We start from the raw sequence: 23,772 nt of genomic DNA on the forward strand, positions 1-23,772 counted from the left end.
TTCTGGTTATCATCCTCCTGACCAAGGGATCAAACTCCTTTCCTCGGTCGGGACATTATTGGACTTCTGGTATTCTTGGTTTTCTGGTTATCATCCTCCTGACCAAGGGATCAAACTCCTTTCCCCGGTCAGGACATTATTGGACTTCTGGTATTCTTGGTTTTCTAGTTATCATCATCCCGACCAAGGGATCGAACTTCTTTCCCTGTTGGAATATTATTGGACTTTTGGTATTCTTGGCTTTCTCATTATTATCCTCCCGACATAGGGATTGAGCTCCTCTCTCCAGTCAGGACATTATTGATATGTTGTATTGGGATATTATTGGACTTCTGGTATTTCTGGTTTTCTAGTTATCATCCTCTCGACCAAGGGATCAAACTCCTTTCGTCAGTCGGGACAATATTGGACTTCTGGTATTCTTGGCTTTCTTGTTATTATCCGCCTGATATAATGAGCTCCTCCCATCGGTCTGGATGGATCTTCTTAATGGTCGTGAGATCAAGCTCCCTTTCTCAGTTGGATTATAATTCTGGTACATATAGATATTATTATTTTTCTCCCCGGTCCAAATGAAATTAATATTCTTGTATTATGGCTTATTCTTATTCTTAGCGTGGGATCGAGTCCTTTCATCTCGGTCCAATGAAATGGATATTCTGGTATTCTTAACATTTTTATTATTTTCCTCACGACCAATTATCTAGTTCCTCTCACTGGTTAGGGCAAGATGGGAAAAGAGGGATTCCTTTTGATTTTTTTACTCTAAGGTAGTAGCTGATATTTAATCTACCAAACTAATTGTTACCATTATTTTTGGGTCATTGAATCCTATAATTTTATGTATTTTTGCATTTTAACTTTACATCTTTCCTATTTGATGTTGATATTTTTGTTTGTCCTCTTCTCATTCACATGTTGTTAATTAATTTCTATTCCTAAATTAATAATCATTACTTTCAATAATGGTGTGAAATCGATGACAATTAAGTAGATTCTCTTAGCCTCGGTCCTGCTTATGTTGTGTTGAAACTTATAGAAAGAAAATTCTTATGCACTTGTTTGTATATGTTCCTGCTAACCAATTAAATCTTTTGTTGCTTAAATTTGTCAGCATTTGTGATGTAGGTGTTCTAGATATCCTAATGATGTATGATACATTTTCAACATCATGTCAATCAATTGTTATCCGAATATTTGGTCGTTATTGGTCTTCTGGTATTCTTGTCTTTCTGGTTATTATTATCCTCCAGACCTCGGGATTGACCTCTTTTCAATTAGGATGGATCGGAGTTTTGGTCTTCTTAATATTTTTACTTGTCCCATGATCGTGGTATTCAGCTCCTCTCTCCAATCACATTATATTGGACTTCTGGTATTCCACGCTTTTTGCTTATCATCTTCCCAACCAAGGATCAAACTCCTCTTCCTCGGTCAGAACTGTGTTGGACTTCTGGTATTCTTGTTATTCTTATTATGTTCTTCATTTCTAACTTTTTTCACTATTAGCTATGAGTTTCAATGTTTTGTTCTTAAGGCTTTGCTTTTAGCCATATGCTTGTGTAATGTAGGCTTCTCTTGTTTTCACAAGTTCCATATCTAGTATCTTCTTTATTTGTTCGAGAATGTTCATGTATTTTTGAGAATTCTATTATATTCATATTTTGTACACTTTTGTGTTGTAGTTCAATCAAGTTACAATCAAATTATGAGGGAACTATGTCAGAAATTTTCCTTACTCTAGGGGTCTTTTACTTTTATTTATTAACATGATTTGATGTTTGCTTACTTGTAGATTGAGTCTATTTAGACTTCGAGGTAGTAATCAGTAAAAGTATCATTAGTTAGCTTCATTGATAGTATTCATGAGGTTCTATATATATATATATGACAAGCTTATTATTCTCGCTATTCTTATTATGATCACGATTTCTAGCTTTTCACTAGTGGCTATGATATTCAATGTTTTGTTCATTGGGCTTTGCTTTTAGCCATATGCTTGTGTAATGTGGGCTTCTCTTGTTTTCACAAGCTCCTCTTCCTTGCTGAATTATAATCCATATTCACATATTCTTGGAATTCTTTTGCTTATCATCTTCATGGTCGTGGAATCGAGCTCCTCTCTTCGGTTGGATTATAATCGGTATTCGGGTATTTCATGCCTTATTCATGGCCGTAGCATTGAACTCTCTCCCCGATCAGATTATAATTGATATTTAGGCATTATACGCATTCTTTTATTTATTATCTTCTTGGGTATTGAGCTCTTCTTGGTCGGTATTTATATATTCTGGGCCACTCTTGGAGAAGCAAATTGTTGGTGCTTGCTCAAATTTGGTAACCTATTCTCTCTTTCTTACTTGTCTTTTAATTTATACTGCACTCATCAATTGAGACTATGCTAAGTCTTGCTCATTTCTTTTGCTTATCATCTTTATGGTCGTGGAATCGAGCTCCTCTCTTTGGTTGGATTATAATCGGTATTCGGGTATTTCATGCCTTATTCATGGCCGTAGCATTGAACTCTCTCCCCGATCAGATTATAATTGATATAGGCATTCTACGCATTCTTTTATTTATTATCTTCTTGGGTATTGAGCTCTTCTTGGTCGGTATTTATATATTCTGGGCCCACTCTTGGAGAAACAAATTGTTGGTGTTTGCTCAAATTTGGTAACATATTCTCTCTTTCTTACTTGTCTTTTAATTTATACTGCACTCATCAATTGAGACTTAGCATCAATTGAGACTATGCTAAGTCTTGCTCATTTCTAGCCCCATCTCTTTCTAGTTGGGCATACGAGATAGTTGTTGCTTTGCGTTTTATTTCTGCAAAAGATGTACATGCTGAAGGTCAAGTTCCCAAAGGCCCTTCATTGGGTATTTTTGAGCAAATAGTTAATGGTCTATCAGTGTCATGTAAAGTTCGACCATTTTCAGCAGATATGTTTATCTTTATGTTTCCAGTATTTTTCTGTCTAAATTTAGTTATCATTCAACTTTACTTGTTGCTAGCTTCGTTTCTGCTAGGTTATTGAGCATATTCTGCTTTCTCCCAAGAAGACTACTTGCATTTCACGATGATTGCACTTCCTACTTCTGAGCCTCCATGGCTACTACACCTGGGAACTTCTGATATGACAAACACTTCTGACATATTTTCTAGTATTGGTTTGTTGTTAAAATATTTTCTCCCAACAGATTTTTCTTTATAACTTGTTCACTATTTTCATTCTCTTTATTGCTAGAGTGTTAGTTTAGTTTATATTAGTTTTAGCTCATGAGCAATTGAGTGTCAATTCTTTTAATTGATATGTCTCTATGTTGTACTCTTAAAATGATTGGTCATGTCGAAAAGGTTCATTGAGGTGCCTCTTGGAGCTACATGGGTTCAACAATAATGCGAGCTTCGGGATTTGATACAATTCAGGTACAATGGTTTGCTAACTTATTATGATATTGTGAATTTGCATTTATGTTATTCTCCTTAACAGATATCATTTGTTTTTCCTGTTAATGGTGGTTTTATAATGGAGTTGGCTGTTGCTTAGTTTTGTTCCAGTGGAATTGGCAGCCATGAAGTGATTCTTGTAGATTTTGAGGTAAACAATGAAGAAACTAGCTTTTTCTTGCCATGCATCTTATCATTAAAATGGAGTGATAGAAAGATCTGAGGTGTCAGTTTCACACTTGCAAACATCAAATGTGTTTGTTATGTCATTGTTTTTCTTATATACTAAATTACTAATAATTTCTTTGCATTCTATTTTGAGTAAACATGTGTTGGAAATGAGATATCTTGGTGATTGTGGGGCGATTCAATTTTCTTACTAGCTTTCTATATTTCCCAGTGCCAATTAATAGCTCTCATTGTGCTAGTGCTAATTTAACATTAAGATCTATAGAGGTATCTACTTGTTTGGTCCTAGCATGTCAATTTTTTCTATATTTTCCAGGGTTAACAAATGAGATATACTTGCTTTGTGAAATATATGATTTTTTCTATACTTGTTTGGTCCTAGCTTTACCAAGGAAGGATTTGAGATCGCAAAGTCTTCAGTCTAGAAGTGTTTATGATGACAATCTTTCAAGTGTGTAATCTAGTGGAGTCATCACTTGTAATTATTATCTATATAAATAAGTAAAAAAAGGACATCTTTATGATTGCTTGTTCCACTTTATAGTCATATATTAAAAAGAGTTGAATTAAAATTTTCAAATAAAGTTCCCAAGATCATTTTTATGTACATTGACTTCTTAAGTTGACATATGAGACCAATCTCCTTGAGCAACAAATCTTGTATGATGTTTCATATAGATCCTAGAGAGAGGAAGGGTTAGACAGAGTGAATCTTGGCCACTAGATAGAATTTATCAATTCAATTAATGCCATAGACGTGAGTATAGCCCTTAGCTACTAGTCGAGTTTTGAGATGATCAACAATGTTGTTTGGTGATTATTAACTAAGAAGATCCATTTGCTATCCATGGTGGACTTTCCTAGATAAAGAGAGACCAACCCTAAAGAGCTTAAAATTGTGAGATTTATCTCATTGATTATAGTTTTTTGCCACCTTGGATTTAAAAGTACTTCTGAAACATGTTTTACAATTTAATCATAGACATAAAGAAGACATAAAGAAGACACAAAGATAGAGTATTTGGGTGACAATTTCATAGGATATATAAAATGAGAAAATGGATAGGAATTGTATTGCTTACATTGTGGAAAAACAGTGTCAGAATTAGTAGGGGATTAAGGATGATGATTAGTGATTCAAGAATGGGAAAGTTTTAAAGATGATGGAGTGACTTCTTTGTGTGATTGTTGACTATATACCTATAAGGGAGTTGTCTCTTGTGGTGGGTCAACAACAACGAGTACATAGAGGTTTATAGATGGTGGTGTAAAGGATAATAGAATAGAAACAATAACACACATATAGTGATAGAATAAAGACTTAGATGATTTCCTTAGTTGTAAAATTTTCACTTTTGGTGGACGAATTAGCTTTATGTGATCAACGATCATTGATAAAGGAGAATCTTAGAGACAAATGTTTATTAGGATGACAAGGTTCAATGACATTGGTAACTTCATTATCATTGTTAATAATCAAGATTATACTTCATGCATGTGAAATGAAGAATAAAGTTGTTATGATGTGCAAATAACTTTAGAAAATCAAATATAGAGAGTATGCATTTCTAGTAATCTCCCCATCTCAGTTGTCTTGAATTTTAGTAAATATATTGAATGTTTCACTTTGATTTTCATTTTTGGTCTTTAGAGGGGAATTTTTATTTCCATTCATGTATGATTTTTTGCTATGTTGTTTAATAGGGTAACCTACAATTTGACTTAAAAGAAACTTGTATAATCTACAATATTTATTAATTGTGGCGTAATTTCAAATAATTTTTGGTTATCACAATAATTTTGTGTTCATCAATCACAATTCATTCTTTTATAGGTTTTGATTGCCCTTGTGAAGGATTACTTTCAGCGCTTTCTTCTCGATATCATCCGAAATTGTTCTCACCAAAAGTCTTCTTCTTTTTGTGATGGGCATTTGACACTTTTTAAAGGAAATTTCTAGTTTTTTTGTTTTTTCCATTCTTTTTAATTAATCCAGTGCAACGCTTTTTAACTCTAATTTCAATGATGACACAACATTTGCCAAGATCCTTGGGCGTCATCTGTCATAACTACAAGTGGTTCTACCTGTAATTTTGGATGGTATGTTGATTATATTAGTCATAACTTTGTACATTTATCTCATGTTTAGCATCTTCTTCAAGGCTTGCTAATAAAAATGAATCGGTTTGTGAAGCTACACTAAGTGCTAGCCATGTCTGTTGAGCATAATGTGACAACCTTTGTTTCTAAACATTTTTACTTTCATCCTTACTCTGTGTTTTTTTATTTTAATTGGGTAATAAAATTACTATTTTAGTGATAATTGGTGTATATGACAACTCTATTGAACTTCTTGGTGATCTTCTTTTCAAGGTAAGATTTGTTTAAGATTTTGTTATCTCAGGGATCTTTGTGAATAAGGAAGAGCTTATGGCTTTGCAGGTTGCTGGAACCTTTGGAAGAGCAATTCTTGAGCTTGGGAGTGATGACGAAGGTCCAAGCACAGAGGCACATGGCCTCGCAATTATTGAGGTCCTTGGGCAAAGAAGTCGTAATGAAGTTCTTGCTGAAATTTATATGGTTCGTAGAGATATTAACTTGACTTTGCATCAATATGTGGTATTCTATTGTGTTTTGTTTTCTTATTGCCACATTATTATTTTGCACAATGAATTTAATGTTGTTGAACATAAAACGATCTCATAATTTTTATGTTTGGCGGCACTACATGTATGGAAGACTATCTTCTTTTCAAGGTAAGATTTGTTTAAGATTTTATTATCTCAGGGATCTTTGTGAATAAGGAAGGGCTTATGGCTTTGCAGGTTGCTGGAATATTTGGAAAAGCATTTCTTGAGGTTGGGAGTGATGACGAAGGTCCAAGCACAGATGTGCTAACCGTCGTTACACCAAACATTAGGCAGAATTGCAAAAGTTGTGAATTCCCAAGAATTTGTTCATGTTATAAAAATATGATCATGGAGAAGAAGCATGGTTCTTATGTTCATTGAGCAAACATTAATTTAATGTAATCCTTGCCTTCACCCTAATAGCCATGTTTATTACTTACAAAAAGTAAACATTTGTACAAAGTCCATTGAGTATGAATATAGTATCCTATTTTACATGAGAGTTAAAACACACAAATAAACATACATCGAGCATTTATGCTTTTATTTACCAATTTTATATAGTATTGTCATTTTATCAATCTGTAAGCAGTTCCATCCTTTTTAGTTTATCATCTTATTAAATAGGTGTGTGTACTTTCTCCACATCTTGACATACTTGAAGGTACTTCCATTGCACAAGCAATCAGAAAACTGGCTGTGGTAGTATCCTCCTACCTTATGAAACCTCAGTTACACTACACTTTGTTCTTAATTGGCCAAAGCATATATATTACCTACATCAGTATATTGCCAAAAAAGAACAACCCCACATGCATAAGTTATTTATATACAATAGATAAAATGTAAGATCTTTGCTGTTAAACTAAATAATGATTCACTGTTCATCCCTCTACTTCATTCCCTTTCTGAATTTTACTTAATATCTTTTAACTATTCATTAGTTTTATTGGTAGTTTAGTGCTTGCATGATGTCACATGCATCTCCTTCATTATCTACCATTTTTGTTTTGTTTACTTTATTGCATTGTTATTTGTCTTTATTATCATTTTATAACATCATTATTTTTGTTGTGTGACAAACTATATGCTTTTAACTCTTTTGTACCTATTCTTTTAACTGTATTTTATATGTTTCACATACTTTTTTTCCCTATTCTTTCTTTGACTTGTACTTGTTTTCACCTTTAACTTCTTTTTTTCCTTATTGATCTGCTCGGTTGGGACATTATTGGACTTCTGATATTCTTGGTTTTCTGGTTATCATCCTCCACACCAAGGGATCAAACTTCTTTCCTCGGTCGGGACATTATTGGACTTCTGGTATTCTTGGTTTTCTGGTTATCATCCTCCTGACCAAGGGATCAAACTCCTTTCCTCGGTCGGGACATTATTGGACTTCTGGTATTCTTGGTTTTCTGGTTATCATCCTCCTGACCAAGGGATCAAACTCCTTTCCCCGGTCAGGACATTATTGGACTTCTGGTATTCTTGGTTTCCTGATTATCATCATCCCGACCAAGGGATCGAACTTCTTTCCCTGTTGGAATATTATTGGACTTTTGGTATTCTTGGCTTTCTCATTATTATCCTCCCGACATAGGGATTGAGCTCTTCTCTCCGGTCAGGACACTATTGATATGTTGTATTGGGATATTATTGGACTTCTGGTATTTCTGGTTTTCTAGTTATCATCCCTCGACCAAGGGATCAAACTCCTTTCGTCAGTCGGGACAATATTGGACTTCTGGTATTCTTGGCTTTCTTGTTATTATCCGCCTGATATAATGAGCTCCTCCCATCGGTCTGGATGGATCTTCTTAATGGTCGTGAGATCAAGCTCCCTTTCTCAGTTGGATTATAATTCTGGTACATATAGATATTATTATTTTTCTCCCCGGTCCAAATGAAATGGATATTCTTGTATTATGGCTTATTCTTATTCTTAGCGTGGGATCGAGTCCTTTCATCTCAGTCCAATGAAATGGATATTATGGTATTCTTAACATTTTTATTATTTTCCTCACGACCAATGATCTAGTTCCTCCCACTGGGTAGGGCAAGATGGGAAAAGAGGGTTTCCTTTTGATTTTTTTACTCCAAGGTAGTAGCTGATATTTAATCTACCAAACTAATTGTTACCATTATTTTTGGGTCATTGAATCCTATAATTTTATGTATTTTTGCATTTTAACTTTACATCTTTCCTATTTGATGTTGATATTTTTGTTTGTCCTCTTCTCATTCACATGTTGTTAATTAATTTCTATTCCTAAATTAATAATCATTGCTTTCAATAATGGTGTGAAATCGATGACAATTAAGTAGATTCTCTTAGCCTCGGTCCTACTTATGTTGTGTTGAAGCTTATAGAAAGAAAATTCTTATGCACTTGTTTGTATATGTTCCTGCTAACCAATTAAATCTTTTGTTGCTTAAATTTGTCAGCATTTGTGATGTAGGTGTTCTAGATATCCTAATGATGTATGATACATTTTCAACATCATGTCAATCAATTGTTATCCGAATATTTGGTCGTTATTGGTCTTCTGGTATTCTTATCTTTCTAGTTATTATTATCCTCCAGACCTCGGGATTGACCTCTTCTCAATTAGGATGGATCGGAGTTTTGGTCTTCTTAATATTTTTACTTGTCCCATGATCGTGGTATTCAGCTCCTCTCTCCAATCACATTATATTGGACTTCTGGTATTGCACGCTTTTTGCTTATCATCTTCCCAACCAAGGATCAAACTCCTCTTCCTCGGTCAGAATTGTGTTGGACTTCTGGTATTCTTGTTATTCTTATTATGTTCTTCATTTCTAACTTTTTTCACTATTAGCTATGAGTTTCAATGTTTTGTTCTTAAGGCTTTGCTTTTAGCCATATGCTTGTGTAATGTAGGCTTCTCTTGTTTTCACAAGTTCCATTTCTAGTATCTTCTTTATTTGTTCGAGAATGTTCATGTATTTTTGAGAATTCTACTATATTCATATTTTGTACACTTTTGTGTTGTAGTTCAATCAAGTTACAATCAAATTATGAGGGAACTATGTCAGAAATTTTCCTTACTCTAGGGGTCTTTTACTTTTATTTATTAACATGATTTAATGTTTGCTTACTTGTAGATTGAGTCTATTTAGACTTCGAGGTAGTAATCAGTAAAAATATCATTAGTTAGCTTCATTGATAGTATTCATGAGGTTCTAAATGACTATATATATATATATATATATATATATATATGACAAGCTTATTATTCTCGCTATTCTTATTATGATCACGATTTCTAGCTTTTCACTAGTGGCTATGATACTCAATGTTTTGTTCATTGGGCTTTGCTTTTAGCCATATACTTGTGTAATATGGGCTTCTCTTGTTTTCACAAGCTCCTCTTCCCTGCTGAATTATAATCCATATTCTCATATTCTTGGAATTCTTTTGCTTATCATCTTCATGGTCGTGGAATCGAGCTCCTCTCTTCTGGTATTCTTGTTATTCTTATTATGTTCTTCATTTCTAACTTTTTTCACTATTAGCTATGAGTTTCAATGTTTTGTTCTTAAGGCTTTGCTTTTAGCCATATGCTTGTGTAATGTAGGCTTCTCTTGTTTTCACAAGTTCCATATCTAGTATCTTCTTTATTTGTTCGAGAATGTTCATGTATTTTTGAGAATTCTACTATATTCATATTTTGTACACTTTTGTGTTGTAGTTCAATCAAGTTACAATCAAATTATGAGGGAACTATGTCAGAAATTTTCCTTACTCTAGGGGTCTTTTACTTTTATTTATTAACATGATTTAATGTTTGCTTACTTGTAGATTGAGTCTATTTAGACTTCGAGGTAGTAATCAGTAAAAATATCATTAGTTAGCTTCATTGATAGTATTCATGAGGTTCTAAATGACTATATATATATATATATATATATATATATATGACAAGCTTATTATTCTCGCTATTCTTATTATGATCACGATTTCTAGCTTTTCACTAGTGGCTATGATACTCAATGTTTTGTTCATTGGGCTTTGCTTTTAGCCATATACTTGTGTAATATGGGCTTCTCTTGTTTTCACAAGCTCCTCTTCCCTGCTGAATTATAATCCATATTCTCATATTCTTGGAATTCTTTTGCTTATCATCTTCATGGTCGTGGAATCGAGCTCCTCTCTTCGGTTGGATTATAATCGGTATTCGGGTATTTCATGCCTTATTCATGGCCGTAGCATTGAACTCTCTCCCCGATCAGATTATAATTGATATTTAAGCATTCTACGCATTCTTTTATTTATTATCTTCTTGGGTATTGAGCTCTTCTTTGTCGGTATTTATATATTCTGGGCCCACTCTTGGAGAAGCAAATTGTTGGTGTTTGCTCAAATTTGGTAACCTATTCTCTCTTTCTTACTTGTCTTTTAATTTATACTGCACTCATCAATTGAGACTATGCTAAGTCTTGCTCATTTCTTTTGCTTATCATCTTCATGGTCGTCGAATTGAGCTCCTCTCTTTGGTTGGATTATAATCGGTATTCGGGTATTTCATGCCTTATTCATGGCCGTAGCATTGAACTCTCTCCCCGATCAGATTATAATTGATATTTAGGCATTCTACGCATTCTTTTATTTATTATCTTCTTGGGTATTGAGCTCTTCTTGGTCGGTATTTATATATTCTGGACCCACTCTTGGAGAAACAAATTGTTGGTGTTTGCTCAAATTTGGTAACCTATTCTCTCTTTATTACTTGTCTTTGAATTTATACTGCACTCATCAATTGAGACTTAGCATCAATTGAGACTATGCTAAGTCTTGCTCATTTCTAGCCCCATCTCTTTCTAGTTGGGCATACGAGATAGTTGTTGCTTTGCGTTTTATTTCTGCAAAAGATGTACATGCTGAAGGTCAAGTTCCCAAAGGCCCTTCATTGGGTATTTTTGAGCAAATAGTTAATGGTCTATCAGTGTCATGTAAAGTTCGACCATTTTCAGCAGATATGTTTATCTTTATGTTTCCAGTATTTTTCTGTCTAAATTTAGTTATCATTCAACTTTACTTGTTGCTAGCTTCATTTCTGCTAGGTTATTGAGCATATTCTGCTTTTTACCAAGAAGACTGCTTGCATTTCACGATGATTGCACTTCCTACTTCTGAGCCTCCATGGCTACTACACCTGGGAACTTCTGATATGACAAACACTTCTGACATATTTTCTAGTATTGGTTTGTTGTTAAAATAATTTCTCCCAACAGATTTTTCTTTATAACTTGTTCACTAGTTTTCATTCTCTTTATTGCTAGAGTGTAAGTTTAGTTTATATTAGTTTTAACTCATGAGCAATTGAGTGTCAATTCTTTTAATTGATATGTCTCTCTGTTGTACTCTTAAAATGATTGATCATATCGAAAGAGGGTTCATTGAGGTGCCTCTTGGAGCTACATGGGTTCAGCAATAATGCGAGCTTCGTGATTTGATACAATTCAGGTACAATGGTTTGCTAACTTATTATGATATTGTGAACTTGCATTTATGTTATTCTCCTTAATAGATATCATTTGTTTTTCCTGTTAATGGTGGTTTTACAATGGAGTTGGCTGTTGCTTAGTTTTGTTCTAGTGGAATTGGCAGCCATGAAGTGACTCTTGTAGATTTTGAGGTAAACAATGAAGAAACTAGCTTTTTCTTGCCATGCATCTTATCATTAAAAAGGAGTGATAGAAAGATCTGAGGTGTCAGATTCACACTTGCAATCATCAAATGTGTTTGCTATGTCATTGTTTTTCTTGTATACTAAATTACTAATAATTTTTTTGCATTCTATTTTGAGTAAACATGTGTTGGAAATGAGATATCTTGGTGATTGTGGGGCGATTCAATTTTCTTACTAGCTTTCTATATTTCCCAGTTCCAATTAATGGCTCTCATTGTGCTAGTGCTAATTTAACATTAAGATCTATAGAGGTATCTACTTGTTTGGTTCTAGCATGCCAATTTTTTCTATATTTTCCAGGGTCAACAAATGGGATATACTTGCTTTGTGAAATATATCATTTTTTTCTATACTTGTTTGGTCCTAGCTTTACCAAGGAAGGATTTGAGATCACAAAGTCTTCAGTCTAGAAGTGTTTATGATGACAATCTTTCAAGTGTGTAATCTAGTGGAGTCATCACTTGTAATTATTATCTATATAAATAGTAAAAAAAGGACATCTTTATGATTGCTTGTTCCACTTTATAGTCATATATTAAAAAGGGTTGAATTAAAATTTTCAAATAAAGTTCCCAAGATCATTTTTATGTACATTGACTTCTTAAGTTGACATATGAGACCAATCTCCCTGAGCAACAAATCTTATATGATGTTTCATATAGATCCTAGAGAGAGGAAGGGTTAGACAGAGTGAATCTTGGCCACTAGATAGAATTTATCAATTCAATTAATGCCATAGACATGAGTATAGCCCTTAGCTACTAGTCGAGTTTTGAGATGATCAACAATGTTGTTTGGTGATTATTAACTAAGAAGATCCATTTGCTATCCATGGTGGACTTTCCTAGATAAAGAGAGACCAACTCTAAAGAGCAATTAGAATTGTGAGATTTATCTCATTGATTATAGTTTTTTGCCACCTTGGATTTAAAAGTACTTCTGAAACATGTTTTACAATTTAATCATAGACATAAAGAAGACACAAAGATAGAGTATTTGGGTGACAATTTCATAGGATATATAAAATGAGAAAGTGGATAGGAATTGTAATGCTTACATTTGTGGAAAAACAGTGTTAGAATTAGTAGGGGATTAAGGATGATGATTAGTGATTCAAGAATGGGAGAGTTTTAAAGATGATGGAGTGGCTTCTTTGTGTGATTGTTGACTATATACCTATAAGGAAGTTGCCTCTTGGGGTGGGTCAACAACAACAAAGTGTACATAGAGGTTTATAGATGGTGGTGTAAAGGACAATAGAATGGAAACAATAACACACATATAGTGATAGAATAAAGACTTAGATGATTTCCTTAGTTGTAAAATTTTCACTTTTGGTGGACGAATTAGCTTTATGTGATCAACGATCATTGATAAAAGAGAATCTTAGAGACAAATGTTTATTAGGATGACAAGGTTCAATGACATTGGTAACTTCATTATCATTGTTAATAATCAAGATTATACTCCATGCATGTGAAATGAAGAATAAAGTTGTTATGATGTGCAAATAACTTTAAAAAATCAAATATAGAGAGTATGCATTTCTAGTAATCTCCCCATCTCAGTTGTCTTGAATTTTAGTAAATAAATTGAATGTTTCACTTTGATTTTCATTTTTGGTCTTTAGAGGGGAATTTTTATTTCCATTCATGTATGATTTTTTGCTGTGTTGTTTAATAGGGTAACCTACAATTTGACTTAAAAGAAACTTGTATAATCTACAATATTTATTAATTGTGGCGTAATTTCAAATAATTTTTGGTTATCACAATAATTTTGTGTTCATCAATCACAATTCATTCTTTTATAGGTTTTGATTGCCCTTGTGAAGGATTACTTTCAGCGCTTTCTTCTCGATATCATCCGAAATTGTTCTCACCAAAAGTCTTCTTCTTTTTGTGATGGGCATTTGACACTTTTTAAGGGAAATTTCTAGTTTTTTTGTTTTTTCCATTCTTTTTAATTAATCCAGTGCAACGCTTTTTAACTCTAATTTCAATGATGACACAACATTTGCCAAGATCCTTGGGCGTCATCTTTCAAAACTACAAGTGGTTCTACCTGTAATTTTGGATGGTATGTTGATTATATTAGTCATAACTTTATACATTTATCTCATGTTTAGCATCTACTTCAAGGCTTGCTAATAAAAATGAATCGGTTTGTGATACTACACTAAGTGCTAGCCATGTCTGTTGAGCATAATGTGACAACCTTTGTTTCTAAACATTTTTACTTTCATCCTTACTCTATTTTTGTTTATTTTAATTGGGTAATAAAATTACTTTTTTAGTGATAATTGTTGTATATGACAGCTCTATTGAACTTCTTGGCGATCTTCTTTTCAAGGTAAGATTTGTTTAAGATTTTGTTATCTCAGGGATCTTTGTGAATAAGGAAGGGCTTATGGCTTTGCAGGTTGCTGGAACCTTTGGAAGAGCAATTCTTGAGCTTGGGAGTGATGACGAAGGTCGAAGCACAGAGGCACATGACCCCACAATTATTGAGGTCCTTGGGCAAAGAAGTCGCAATGAAGTTCTTGCTAAAATTTATATGGTTCGTAGAGTTATTAACATGACTTTGCATCAATATGTGGTATTCTATTGTGTTTTGTTTTCTTATTGTCACATTACTATTTTGCACAATGAATTTAATGTTGTTGAACATAAAACGATCTCATATTTTTTATGTTTGGCGGCACTACATGTATGGAAGACTATCTTCTTTTCAAGGTAAGATTTGTTTAAGATTTTATTATCTCAGGGATCATTGTGAATAAGGAAGGGCTTATGGCTTTGCAGGTTGTTGGAACCTTTGGAAAAGCAATTCTTGAGGTTGGGAGTGATGACGAAGGTCCAAGCACAGAGGCACATGACCCCATAATTATTGAGGACCTTGGGCAAAGAAGTCGCAATGAAGTTCTTGCTAAAATTTATATGGTTCGTAGAGATATTAACTTGACTTTGCATCAATATATGGTATTCTATTGTGTTTTGTTTTCTTATTGTCACATTACTATTTTGCACAATGAATTTAATGTTGTTGAACATAAAACGATCTCATATTTTTTATGTTTGGCGGCACTACATGTATGGAAGACTATCTTCTTTTCAAGGTAAGATTTGTTTAAGATTTTATTATCTCAGGGATCATTGTGAATAAGGAAGGGCTTATGGCTTTGCAGGTTGCTGGAATCTTTGGAAAAGCAATTCTTGAGCTTGGGAGTGATGACGAAGGTCCAAGCACAGAGGCACATGGATGGCCCTGCAATTATTGAGGTCCCTGGGCAAAGAAGTCGCAATGAAGTCCTTGCTGAAATTTATATGGTTCGTAGTGATATTAACTTGACTTTGCATCAGTTATGTGGTATTTCTTTCTATTGTGTTTTATTTTCTTATTGTCACATTACTATTTTGCACAATGAATTTAATGTTGTTGTTGAACATAAACGTATCTCATATTTTTTATGTTTGGCGGCACTGTATGTATGGAAGGGCTTATGACTTTGTAGGTTGCTGGAACCTTTGGAAAAACAATTCTTGTGTTTGGGAGTGATGACGAAGGTCCAAGCACAGAGGCACATGGATGACCCTGCAATTATTGAGGTCCTTGGGCAAAGAAGTAGTGATATTAACTTGACTTTGCATCAGTTATGTGGTATTTCTTTCTATTGTGTTTTGTTTTCTTGTTGTCACATTACTATTTTGCACAATGAATTTAATGTTGTTGTTGAACATAAACGTATCTCATATCTTTTATGTTTGGCGGCACTGCATGAATGGAAGACTATCTTCTTTTCAAGGTAAGATTTGTTTAAGATTTTGTTATCTAAGGGATCTTTGTGAATAAGGAAGGGCTTATTGCTTTGCAGGTTGCTGGAATCTTTGGAAAAACAATTCTTGAGCTTGGGAGTGATGACGAAGGTCCAAGCACAAAGACACATGGATGGCCCTGCAATTATTGAGGTCCTTGGGCAAAGAAGTCGCAATGAAGTTCTTGCTGAAATTTATATGGTTCGCAGTGATATTAACTTGACTTTGCATCAGTTATGTGGTATTTCTTTCTATTGTGTTTTGTTTTCTTGTTGTCACATTACTATTTTGCACAATGAATTTAATGTTGTTGTTGAACATAAACGTATCTCATATTTTTTATGTTTGGCGGCACTGCATATATGGAAGACTATCTTCTTTTCAAGGTAAGATTTGTTTAAGATTTTGTTATCTCAGGGATCTTTGTGAATAAGGAAGGGCTTATGGCTTTGCAGATTGCTGGAACCTTTGGAAAAGCAATTCTTGAGGTTGGGAGTGATGACGAAGGTCCAAGCACAAGGGCACATGGATGGCCCTGCAATTATTGAGTTCCTTGGGCAAAGAAGTCGCAATATTGTTCTTGCTGAAATTTATATGGTTCGTAGTGATATTAACTTGACTTTGAATCAGTTATGTGGTATTTCTTTCTATTGTGTTTTATTTTCTTATTGTCACATTACTATTTTGCACAATGAATTTAATGTTGTTGTTGAACATAAACGTATCTCATATTTTTTATATTTGGCGGCACTGCATGTATGGAAGACTATCTTCTTTTCATGGTAAGAGTTGTTTAAGATTTTGTTATCTCAGGGATCTTTGTGAATAAGGAAGGGCTTATGGCTTTGCAGGTTGCTGGAACCTTTGGAAAAGTAATTCTTGAGGTTGGGAGTGATGACGAAGGTCCAAGCACAGAGGCACATGGATGACCCTGCAATTATTGAGTTCCTTGGGCAAAGAAGTCGCAATGAAGTTCTTGCTGAAATTTATATGGTTTGTAGTGATATTAACTTGACTTTGCATCAGTTATGTCGTATTTCTTTCTATTGTGTTTTGTTTTCTTGTTGTCACATTATTACTATTTTGCACAATGAATTTAATGTTGTTGTTGAACATAAACGTATCTCATATTTTTTATGTTTGGCGGCACTGCATGTATGGAAGACTATCTTCTTTTCAAGGTAAGATTTGTTTAAGATTTTGTTATCTAAGGGATCTTTGTGAATAAGGAAGGGCTTATTGCTTTGCAGGTTGCTGGAATCTTTGGAAAAACAATTCTTGAGCTTGGGAGTGATGACGAAGGTCCAAGCACAAAGACACATGGATGGCCCTGCAATTATTGAGGTCCTTGGGCAAAGAAGTCGCAATGAAGTTCTTGCTGAAATTTATATGGTTCGTAGTGATATTAACTTGACTTTGAATCAGTTATGTGGTATTTCTTTCTATTGTGTTTTGTTTTCTTATTGTCACATTACTATTTTGCACAATGAATTTAATGTTGTTGTTGAACATAAACGTATCTCATATTTTTTATGTTTGGCGGCACTGCAAGTATGGAAGACTATCTTCTTTTAAAGGTAAGATTTGTTTAAGATTTTGTTCTCTCAGGGATCTTTATGAATAAGGAAGGGCTTATGGCTTTGCAGGTTGCTGGAACCTTTGGAAAAACAATTCTTGAGCTTGGGAGTGATGACGAAGGTCCAAGCACTGAGGCACATGGATGACCCTGCAATTATTGAGGTCCTTGGGCAAAGAAGTAGTGATATTAATTTGACTTTGCATTAGTTATGTGGTATTTCTTTCTATTGTGTTTTGTTTTCTTGTTGTCACATTACTATTTTGCACAATGAATTTAATGTTGTTGTTGAACATAAACGTATCTCATATTTTTTATGTTTGGCGGCACTGCATGAATGGAAGACTATCTTCTTTTCAAGGTAAGTTTTGTTTAAGATTTTGTTATCTCAGGGATCTTTGTGAATAAGGAAGGGCTTATGGCTTTGCAGGTTGCTGTAACCTTTGGAAAAACAATTCTTGAGCTTGGGAGTGATGACGAAGGTCCAAGCACAGGGGCACATGGATGGCCCTGCAATTATTGAGGTCCTTGGGCAAAGAAGTCGCAATGAAGTTTTTGCTGAAATTTATATGGTTCGTAGTGATATTAACTTGACTTTGCATCATTTATGTGGTATTTCTTTCTATTGTGTTTTGTTTTTTTGTTGTCACATTACTATTTTGCACAATGAATTTAATGTTGTTGTTGAACATAAACGTATCTCATATTTTTTATGTTTGGCGGCACTGCATGTATGGAAGACTATCTTGGCAAATACTCCCAAGACTCTCAAAGAAATAATGCCAGTCTTAATGGATACTCTGCTTTCGTCTCTCGCTTCATCTTCATTAGAAAGACAACATGTTTGTTTTCTAAAGGTATTGAAGTATTTATTATGTACGTACTCAACTGAATTATCAATGATCCATCATGTTAGGTTGCTGGAAGAGCACTTGGTTCTTGTTCGGAAGCTTGGGGAGATTATTTTGCCTTCAATTATTCCAATTTTAACTCAAGGGGTTAAACACCCTGACAGTAGTAGAAGACAAGTGAGTTTATTTTGTTTTGATACTTGCTTGAATACTTTTAGAATATATTTTACACCAGGTGCCTTGGCGATGTATACTTTAGCACATATTTATTTATGTGTACAATTCCAAAAGCCTTTTAGCGTTTGGCTAAATAATTTATGAGAATTTATTAAATTGTTAAACAATGCTAATAAAATGATCATTTAGTATTGTTGAATATACTTCACTTTTTTTTGGGTTCAGTTTACAGAAAATTCATTTCCACGAATGCTTAAGTATTGGAGAGTTTAGTTCGGTAAAGTACTTGATTAAGTGTTCTATGCTACCGCTTGAGTCTTTATTGTTATCGTGTTTATTCATGATAGCTAGACTTTGCTTCAAAAGGGTGTAAGCATTGGTCTGAGTGAAGTTATGGCGAGTGCTGGTAAACACCAATAAACTTTATCGATGAACTTATCCCTACAATACATACAACTCTATGCGATAGTTTTGATTTTCTATTTTCTATTTGCACATTTTTTTTGTATGATGCTGAAAATTTATTCAACTTGTATGATCACACTTCAACTTGTTATATAACATGCAAGAGGTTCATAAATCAGCTGGCTTGGCATTTAGCACTCTTTACCAGGTTTACCTATATGTTTTATTTGATGTTCCTTAATTGACAATTTGCTAGAATGCAAGGAATTGATGAAAAATTTTCCACACCCCTTCATGCATTAGAGGATGATGAAACTTCTGATACAGTGCTTGATGGACTCAAACTAATATTGAGGTTATTTAATTATTGTGTCTTCATACTTCTTTCGTGACGGCAAGCAAGCTTGTTTAATTACCCTTGTATCCTCATTTCTTGCCTATTTCAATGTAGGGATTGCGGTCGTTTTGCCTCACATCTTGCCTAAATTAGTCCAATTTCCGCTTTCATGAGATTGACATGGTAGTTCTTACTTCACCTGTTCATCTTATCTAGTGCCTTCAATGCTTATTCTTTGGGTGCCATAGCTGAAGTTGCCATCTTAATTCACATATTGGAATGATCCTCCCACTATTAATTATGTCAATGGGTGATTATGATGGGGTAAAACAATTTATGACTTATTAAAAGTTTTGTATTATTTTTCTTAAATATGACCATTTGACTCTCACAATAGGTGATCAGCCTTTTTACTGTTAAAATTTTTTCATATGATTTTTAGGGAACAATTGTTGTTGGATAAGGTCCAAATCCAATAATTATATGTTTGTCTTAGGACACTGCTAACAATATTTTTTGAATTCCTATTGATTATTTCGACATGCTTTTCTTAAATTGAATTTATCTTTGCTCTTTCGAATATCTTAGTATAATAATGATAACCACTATTCATAAATTGATGAAAAAAAGCAGGATATGTTTTTCAGATTAACAAGTGAGGAACACCAAATGCTTGTATACCTTTTCTGACAATGACTTTTCAAACAATGAAACATTCCTATCTTTTGTTTATTCCTTTGCATGAGCATTTTTCTCAGCAGACATTATTAGTCATGCAGTAATTAATCAATTAAATGTATTTGGAAAAACTATTAGAGTCTCTTTTCAATGCATTTGCTTTCTTATTTTAACTTATAAAATGTTTTTTGGGGTAGTATTCTCTGTTGCATGACTTACCCAGGCAAATCTGCTTCTTTTATTATCCAAGTATTTTTAATCACTTTTTAGTTAATTTATGGATAACCAAGCTTCTTGCATTGTGACGTGTTATTCATTTACGAGGATCAGTTTTAGAGAATTTTTGGTCTTCTTAGGCAAAGTTAATATGATAAACTTTGTTGACTGAATTAATTGTCAAATGCTTAGGATGTTCAAACTTCTGTAAAGAAGGCTTCAGTGATAGTGGTTCTAGTCATTAATGAGGAAAACATTGACTCCTTGATATCAGACAATTTAAAGGAATGTATATTACCAGGTTTTGTTACGCCAGCTTATTTTAACTTATATTGATTGTTCACCTCCTTTATACAATCAATGATCCTCTATGTAGGCTTTGATGAGAAGAGGTTCTTCATTCTTGATAGGCTATTTTTACAAAAATAGCATGTTATATTTGGAGGATGAAACATCCAATATTATATACACACTTGTTACTTTGCTAAGTGGTTTTGATTCAACTATTGTCATGGTAAATCTAGGGAAAGCATATTTACATTTGTGCTTACTGTATGCTCTATATGACAGGTTGCTTGGGAAGCTTTAGGAAGAGTTGTTGGATCACTCCAAAAGGATGCCCTTTCTTCATTCATTAAAGCTGTCCGAGATGCTCTTGAGATAAAGAGCGAAGAAAAAGAAAGATATCTCTTTTTTTCTATGAAGGAGACCAGCAGCGTTGTGGTGTTTGAATCTTGTATGGTAACACTTACATACAATTGTAATTCTGTTGCAGGGAGGATCAGTTCTTATTTCTGGACTTTGCATTCCTAAAGCACTTCACACTCTTGTTGCCTATATTTCTGCAGTTAAGTTTGGTTTTTTTGAGATTTTTAGCGTCTTGAGATTCAAAATCACCCAACTATGGGTTTGTTTGACTTTCAGGGGCTAATGGAGCAGTTGAAATGCGAGAACAAGCTGCTTTGGGGTTAGGGGAGTTAATTGCTCTAACAAATTTGGAGACATTGAAGGAGTTTGTTATTCCTGTAACTGGGTATGCATTATTAACAAAAAAAAAATTTAAGTGAGTTTGTAAAACAAGATTCATGGATTTAAATACTCTCGAGAATAAATTCAAAATGATCTATCTAAAATAACTTGCTTAAGTAGTTAAGAACAAATTTGCGTAAATGATTCAATATTGTGTGTATGATAGACCTGTTAAATTGAATTTCCATCCGTGCTACTATTTTTTTTGCTATTTTTCTTCTACCATAGATCCAATTAAATTGGGAAAGGCTTTCTTGTCCCAATGTTATTTTACTTTTGATTCTTTTGATCATTGTTTCCTATTCACTTATGTTGGGCTTGAAATTTTGTTGGTCTTCCCATATGAAGCACATGCTTAAGTCTTGTTATCATACAGGAAGAAAAGGAATAGTTTAAGAAGTCATATCTTTTATTGCAAAGGAGAAAGACAGTTTAAGAAAAGGTCACCTTCGATGCTTGTGGCTTATTTGCAAAAAGTCAGATACATTGACAAAAGTATGCGAATTGATACTTTCTTTTGTCGTACTTTGTTTCCTAGTCAATTCCTGGTTGGTAAGGTTGATCTTTTATCAGGTATCATGTTTACTTGAGCCTCCTCACTCAGTAAAAACTGGTTTCTCAAAAGCCACAAAGGTTAGATGGAATTTATTCATTATTTTCACTAGCAAAAGTTACGATTGTGATGTTAAAACAGGTTCATATCTTCTATTTTGCATTATGGTTTATGTTACCTACTTTTGATTTATATCTACATAATATTATATTTCCTGCATATGATTTTCTTCTTAAACAAAAGCTTTGGGAATTAATCACTCAAAATGATTCCTCAATTATACCTACTTCTCTGTTAATTGTTCTAGCATGTTGCCAGTGTATACATGGAAATTGCTTTAACAATTCTTCTTTCTCTTTGTTTGTACCCTAAATCCTTTCATTGATTTTTTTCTTCATTAACATGAAAAATCAAGTAATAGTCATGATTGTTTATATTTGAAAATCCAATTGTTATGGTTTATATTTTTTAGTCCCGATCATGCTTCGTTAGCATCAGTCAACTCTCATGGGGTTTTTTCTAATTTTGGCAATGTCTGCAACTAGTTAGGGAAGATTATTGGTGCAAAATACCCTACTTGAAATTACATAACCTTTTGGCCAATGAAATTTTTAGATGAAGTAGGGCCAATCAATTTCATAACTATGATAGATGTATGGGGATTAAGGGAATTGAAAATATTATATTATAATAGGTTGAAGGGAGCCTTGTTTTGTCAGCTTTCTCACTTTGGATTGCTTTATTATAGTCAAAGACATTCTAATGGTTGCTGGCTTGATTTAGATAATTTATATTTCTAGTCATTTTTTTTTGTTAAAGTGGATTGTACTTATTTTAATTGCCACTGTTATGGGACCCTTTTCCCATGCAATTCTAGGCTGTCTGAATACCTTTTTTTGAACAGCCAAAGTTATCTTTGGAAAGAAGTTTTCGCCTAAATTAAGTACTCTTCATATGGAACTTATAAATACTTTTCCATTGGTCCGGTAATGTTCAGCTTCACTATGAAGTGAACCCGAGTATCTCTGGTCTAGAATGTACCAAATTGAAGGATTCATAGCAGAATCCTCTCAATCTTTTTATAGATATGTATATATTATGTAAGCATAAATGGTGTAATGGGGCAAAAGCAAAGGGTGACACTTTGTGCTCTTGAGAAAGTGCTTTATTTGTGGTTAGATGGTTTCACTGGTCAAGCAACATCTGATTGACAATTTGAAGTATTAGTACCTTCACTACAAGTTATAATAGGATTGCTAAGTATCTAATCTTTGAAACTGAAAAACCTATGTTTTTCAAAACTTAACCCTTTTATTTATTTATTCCGTTAAATGTCTTACATTTATTTTTTATACCTTTCAATTGAAAATATATGTCCTTCTGGTACACTTTAAAATTGGAAAAAAAAATTGGTACATGATAATTTTGTTATTGTTTTGTTACTTTGTTCTTATATTGAAAATTTGTGCTCCTCTTAATACTTTTTTCTATGGTGTATTATGAATTGATTTTGTAACGTGCTCTATTCTTCAATATGTAGAATAATCTTAAGTTGTATCTGTTTCAAATACTTGTGTTCTGTGTAGGAACATTGTGTCAAAAGGTTGTATCACTCTTTCATTCATGAATCTTTTCTCACATTGTCTTCCATCTCTTTGCACAATCCATCCTCATTGCACCGAAGTCTGCTCTTTCCATCTTTTATAGATGCTCTCATAGATTCCTTGAAAGATGAAAAGGTATAGATCATTGCATTGGTATATGTACCATTTTTGCTATGCAATTCCAACATCATTCATTTATTTTTGTGTGTAAAAATAGTTCCCAAATTTGTCTACAACCAAGACAATCAGTAGCTTCTCAAGATGACTCAAATGTGGTCAGAAGAAGAGCCCTCTCTGGCATAAAGGTCTATGCAAAAGTATGCATTTTAAATGGCTGATTGACTTTCCCCTAAATCTATAAAGAAGCCAGATAGAAATTTGTATTTTTTTTAATTGTTTCCATGATTGCATCATGTATAAATCCTGCAACAGTTAAAGTCTTTCGATTTTAGGCCCAGCTATTGCAGAAAGTTTAAAGAATGGGAGTGGCCTAGTAAGACTTCCGCTAAGTGTTGTGCTCTGCTTGTTTTTCAGTTAACAAAAG

The 23,772-nt window shown here is 33.6% G+C and overlaps 1 protein-coding gene and 6 long non-coding RNA genes across 11 annotated transcripts in view; all 7 read left to right on the forward strand.

Annotated features, from left to right (window-relative positions):
- Positions 1 to 5,989, forward strand: LOC122052132. 3 transcript variants are annotated; one of them, XR_006131910.1, is made up of 4 exons: positions 1 to 535; positions 1,129 to 3,430; positions 3,537 to 3,602; positions 5,958 to 5,989. It is a non-coding gene; the product is annotated as an uncharacterized LOC122052132 (long non-coding RNA). The 3 variants fall into 3 exon arrangements; XR_006131909.1 differs by lacking the exon at positions 5,958 to 5,989 and having other exon boundaries at positions 1,129 to 1,456; positions 2,033 to 3,430; positions 3,495 to 5,514; XR_006131908.1 differs by lacking the exon at positions 5,958 to 5,989 and having other exon boundaries at positions 3,495 to 5,514.
- Positions 5,990 to 6,174: 185 nt separating this feature from the next.
- LOC122052143 lies at positions 6,175 to 15,763 on the forward strand. 2 transcript variants are annotated; one of them, XR_006131923.1, is made up of 3 exons: positions 6,175 to 6,220; positions 6,380 to 6,396; positions 6,466 to 6,475. It is a non-coding gene; the product is annotated as an uncharacterized LOC122052143 (long non-coding RNA). The 2 variants fall into 2 exon arrangements; XR_006131922.1 differs by lacking the exons at positions 6,380 to 6,396; positions 6,466 to 6,475 and adding exons at positions 15,089 to 15,105; positions 15,502 to 15,763 and having other exon boundaries at positions 6,202 to 6,220.
- Positions 11,819 to 14,496, forward strand: LOC122052128. Its single transcript, XR_006131904.1, has 3 exons — positions 11,819 to 11,933; positions 14,306 to 14,339; positions 14,409 to 14,496. It is a non-coding gene; the product is annotated as an uncharacterized LOC122052128 (long non-coding RNA).
- A 107-nt stretch (positions 15,764 to 15,870) lies between the features above and the next one.
- On the forward strand, positions 15,871 to 17,702 carry LOC122052112. Of its 2 annotated transcripts, XM_042613525.1 has the most exons (7): positions 15,871 to 16,003; positions 16,172 to 16,188; positions 16,654 to 16,795; positions 16,967 to 16,983; positions 17,053 to 17,194; positions 17,355 to 17,379; positions 17,449 to 17,702. In XM_042613525.1, the coding sequence occupies exons 3-7, from the start codon at positions 16,697 to 16,699 to the stop codon at positions 17,478 to 17,480; spliced, it is 315 nt and encodes a 104-aa protein (XP_042469459.1). In that variant the 5' UTR covers positions 15,871 to 16,003; positions 16,172 to 16,188; positions 16,654 to 16,696; the 3' UTR covers positions 17,481 to 17,702. The 2 variants fall into 2 exon arrangements, with proteins under 2 accessions (XP_042469459.1, XP_042469458.1); XM_042613524.1 differs by lacking the exon at positions 17,355 to 17,379.
- A 120-nt stretch (positions 17,703 to 17,822) lies between these two features.
- Positions 17,823 to 20,765, forward strand: LOC122052130. The gene is made up of 5 exons (XR_006131907.1): positions 17,823 to 17,950; positions 18,295 to 18,406; positions 19,068 to 19,166; positions 19,263 to 19,331; positions 20,613 to 20,765. It is a non-coding gene; the product is annotated as an uncharacterized LOC122052130 (long non-coding RNA).
- LOC122052142 lies at positions 20,763 to 21,756 on the forward strand. Its single transcript, XR_006131921.1, has 4 exons — positions 20,763 to 20,778; positions 20,967 to 21,075; positions 21,448 to 21,566; positions 21,645 to 21,756. It is a non-coding gene; the product is annotated as an uncharacterized LOC122052142 (long non-coding RNA).
- A 1,491-nt stretch (positions 21,757 to 23,247) lies between these two features.
- LOC122052115 overlaps positions 23,248 to 23,772 on the forward strand; it is an 89,295-nt gene continuing 88,770 nt past the window's right edge. The window contains exons 1-3 of the long non-coding RNA XR_006131873.1: positions 23,248 to 23,363; positions 23,446 to 23,545; positions 23,681 to 23,772. This is a non-coding gene — a long non-coding RNA (uncharacterized LOC122052115). The remainder of the gene's footprint in view (positions 23,364 to 23,445; positions 23,546 to 23,680) is intronic.

Source organism: Zingiber officinale, chromosome 3A (assembly GCF_018446385.1).
Source record: "Zingiber officinale cultivar Zhangliang chromosome 3A, Zo_v1.1, whole genome shotgun sequence".
Lineage (NCBI taxonomy): Eukaryota > Viridiplantae > Streptophyta > Magnoliopsida > Zingiberales > Zingiberaceae > Zingiber > Zingiber officinale.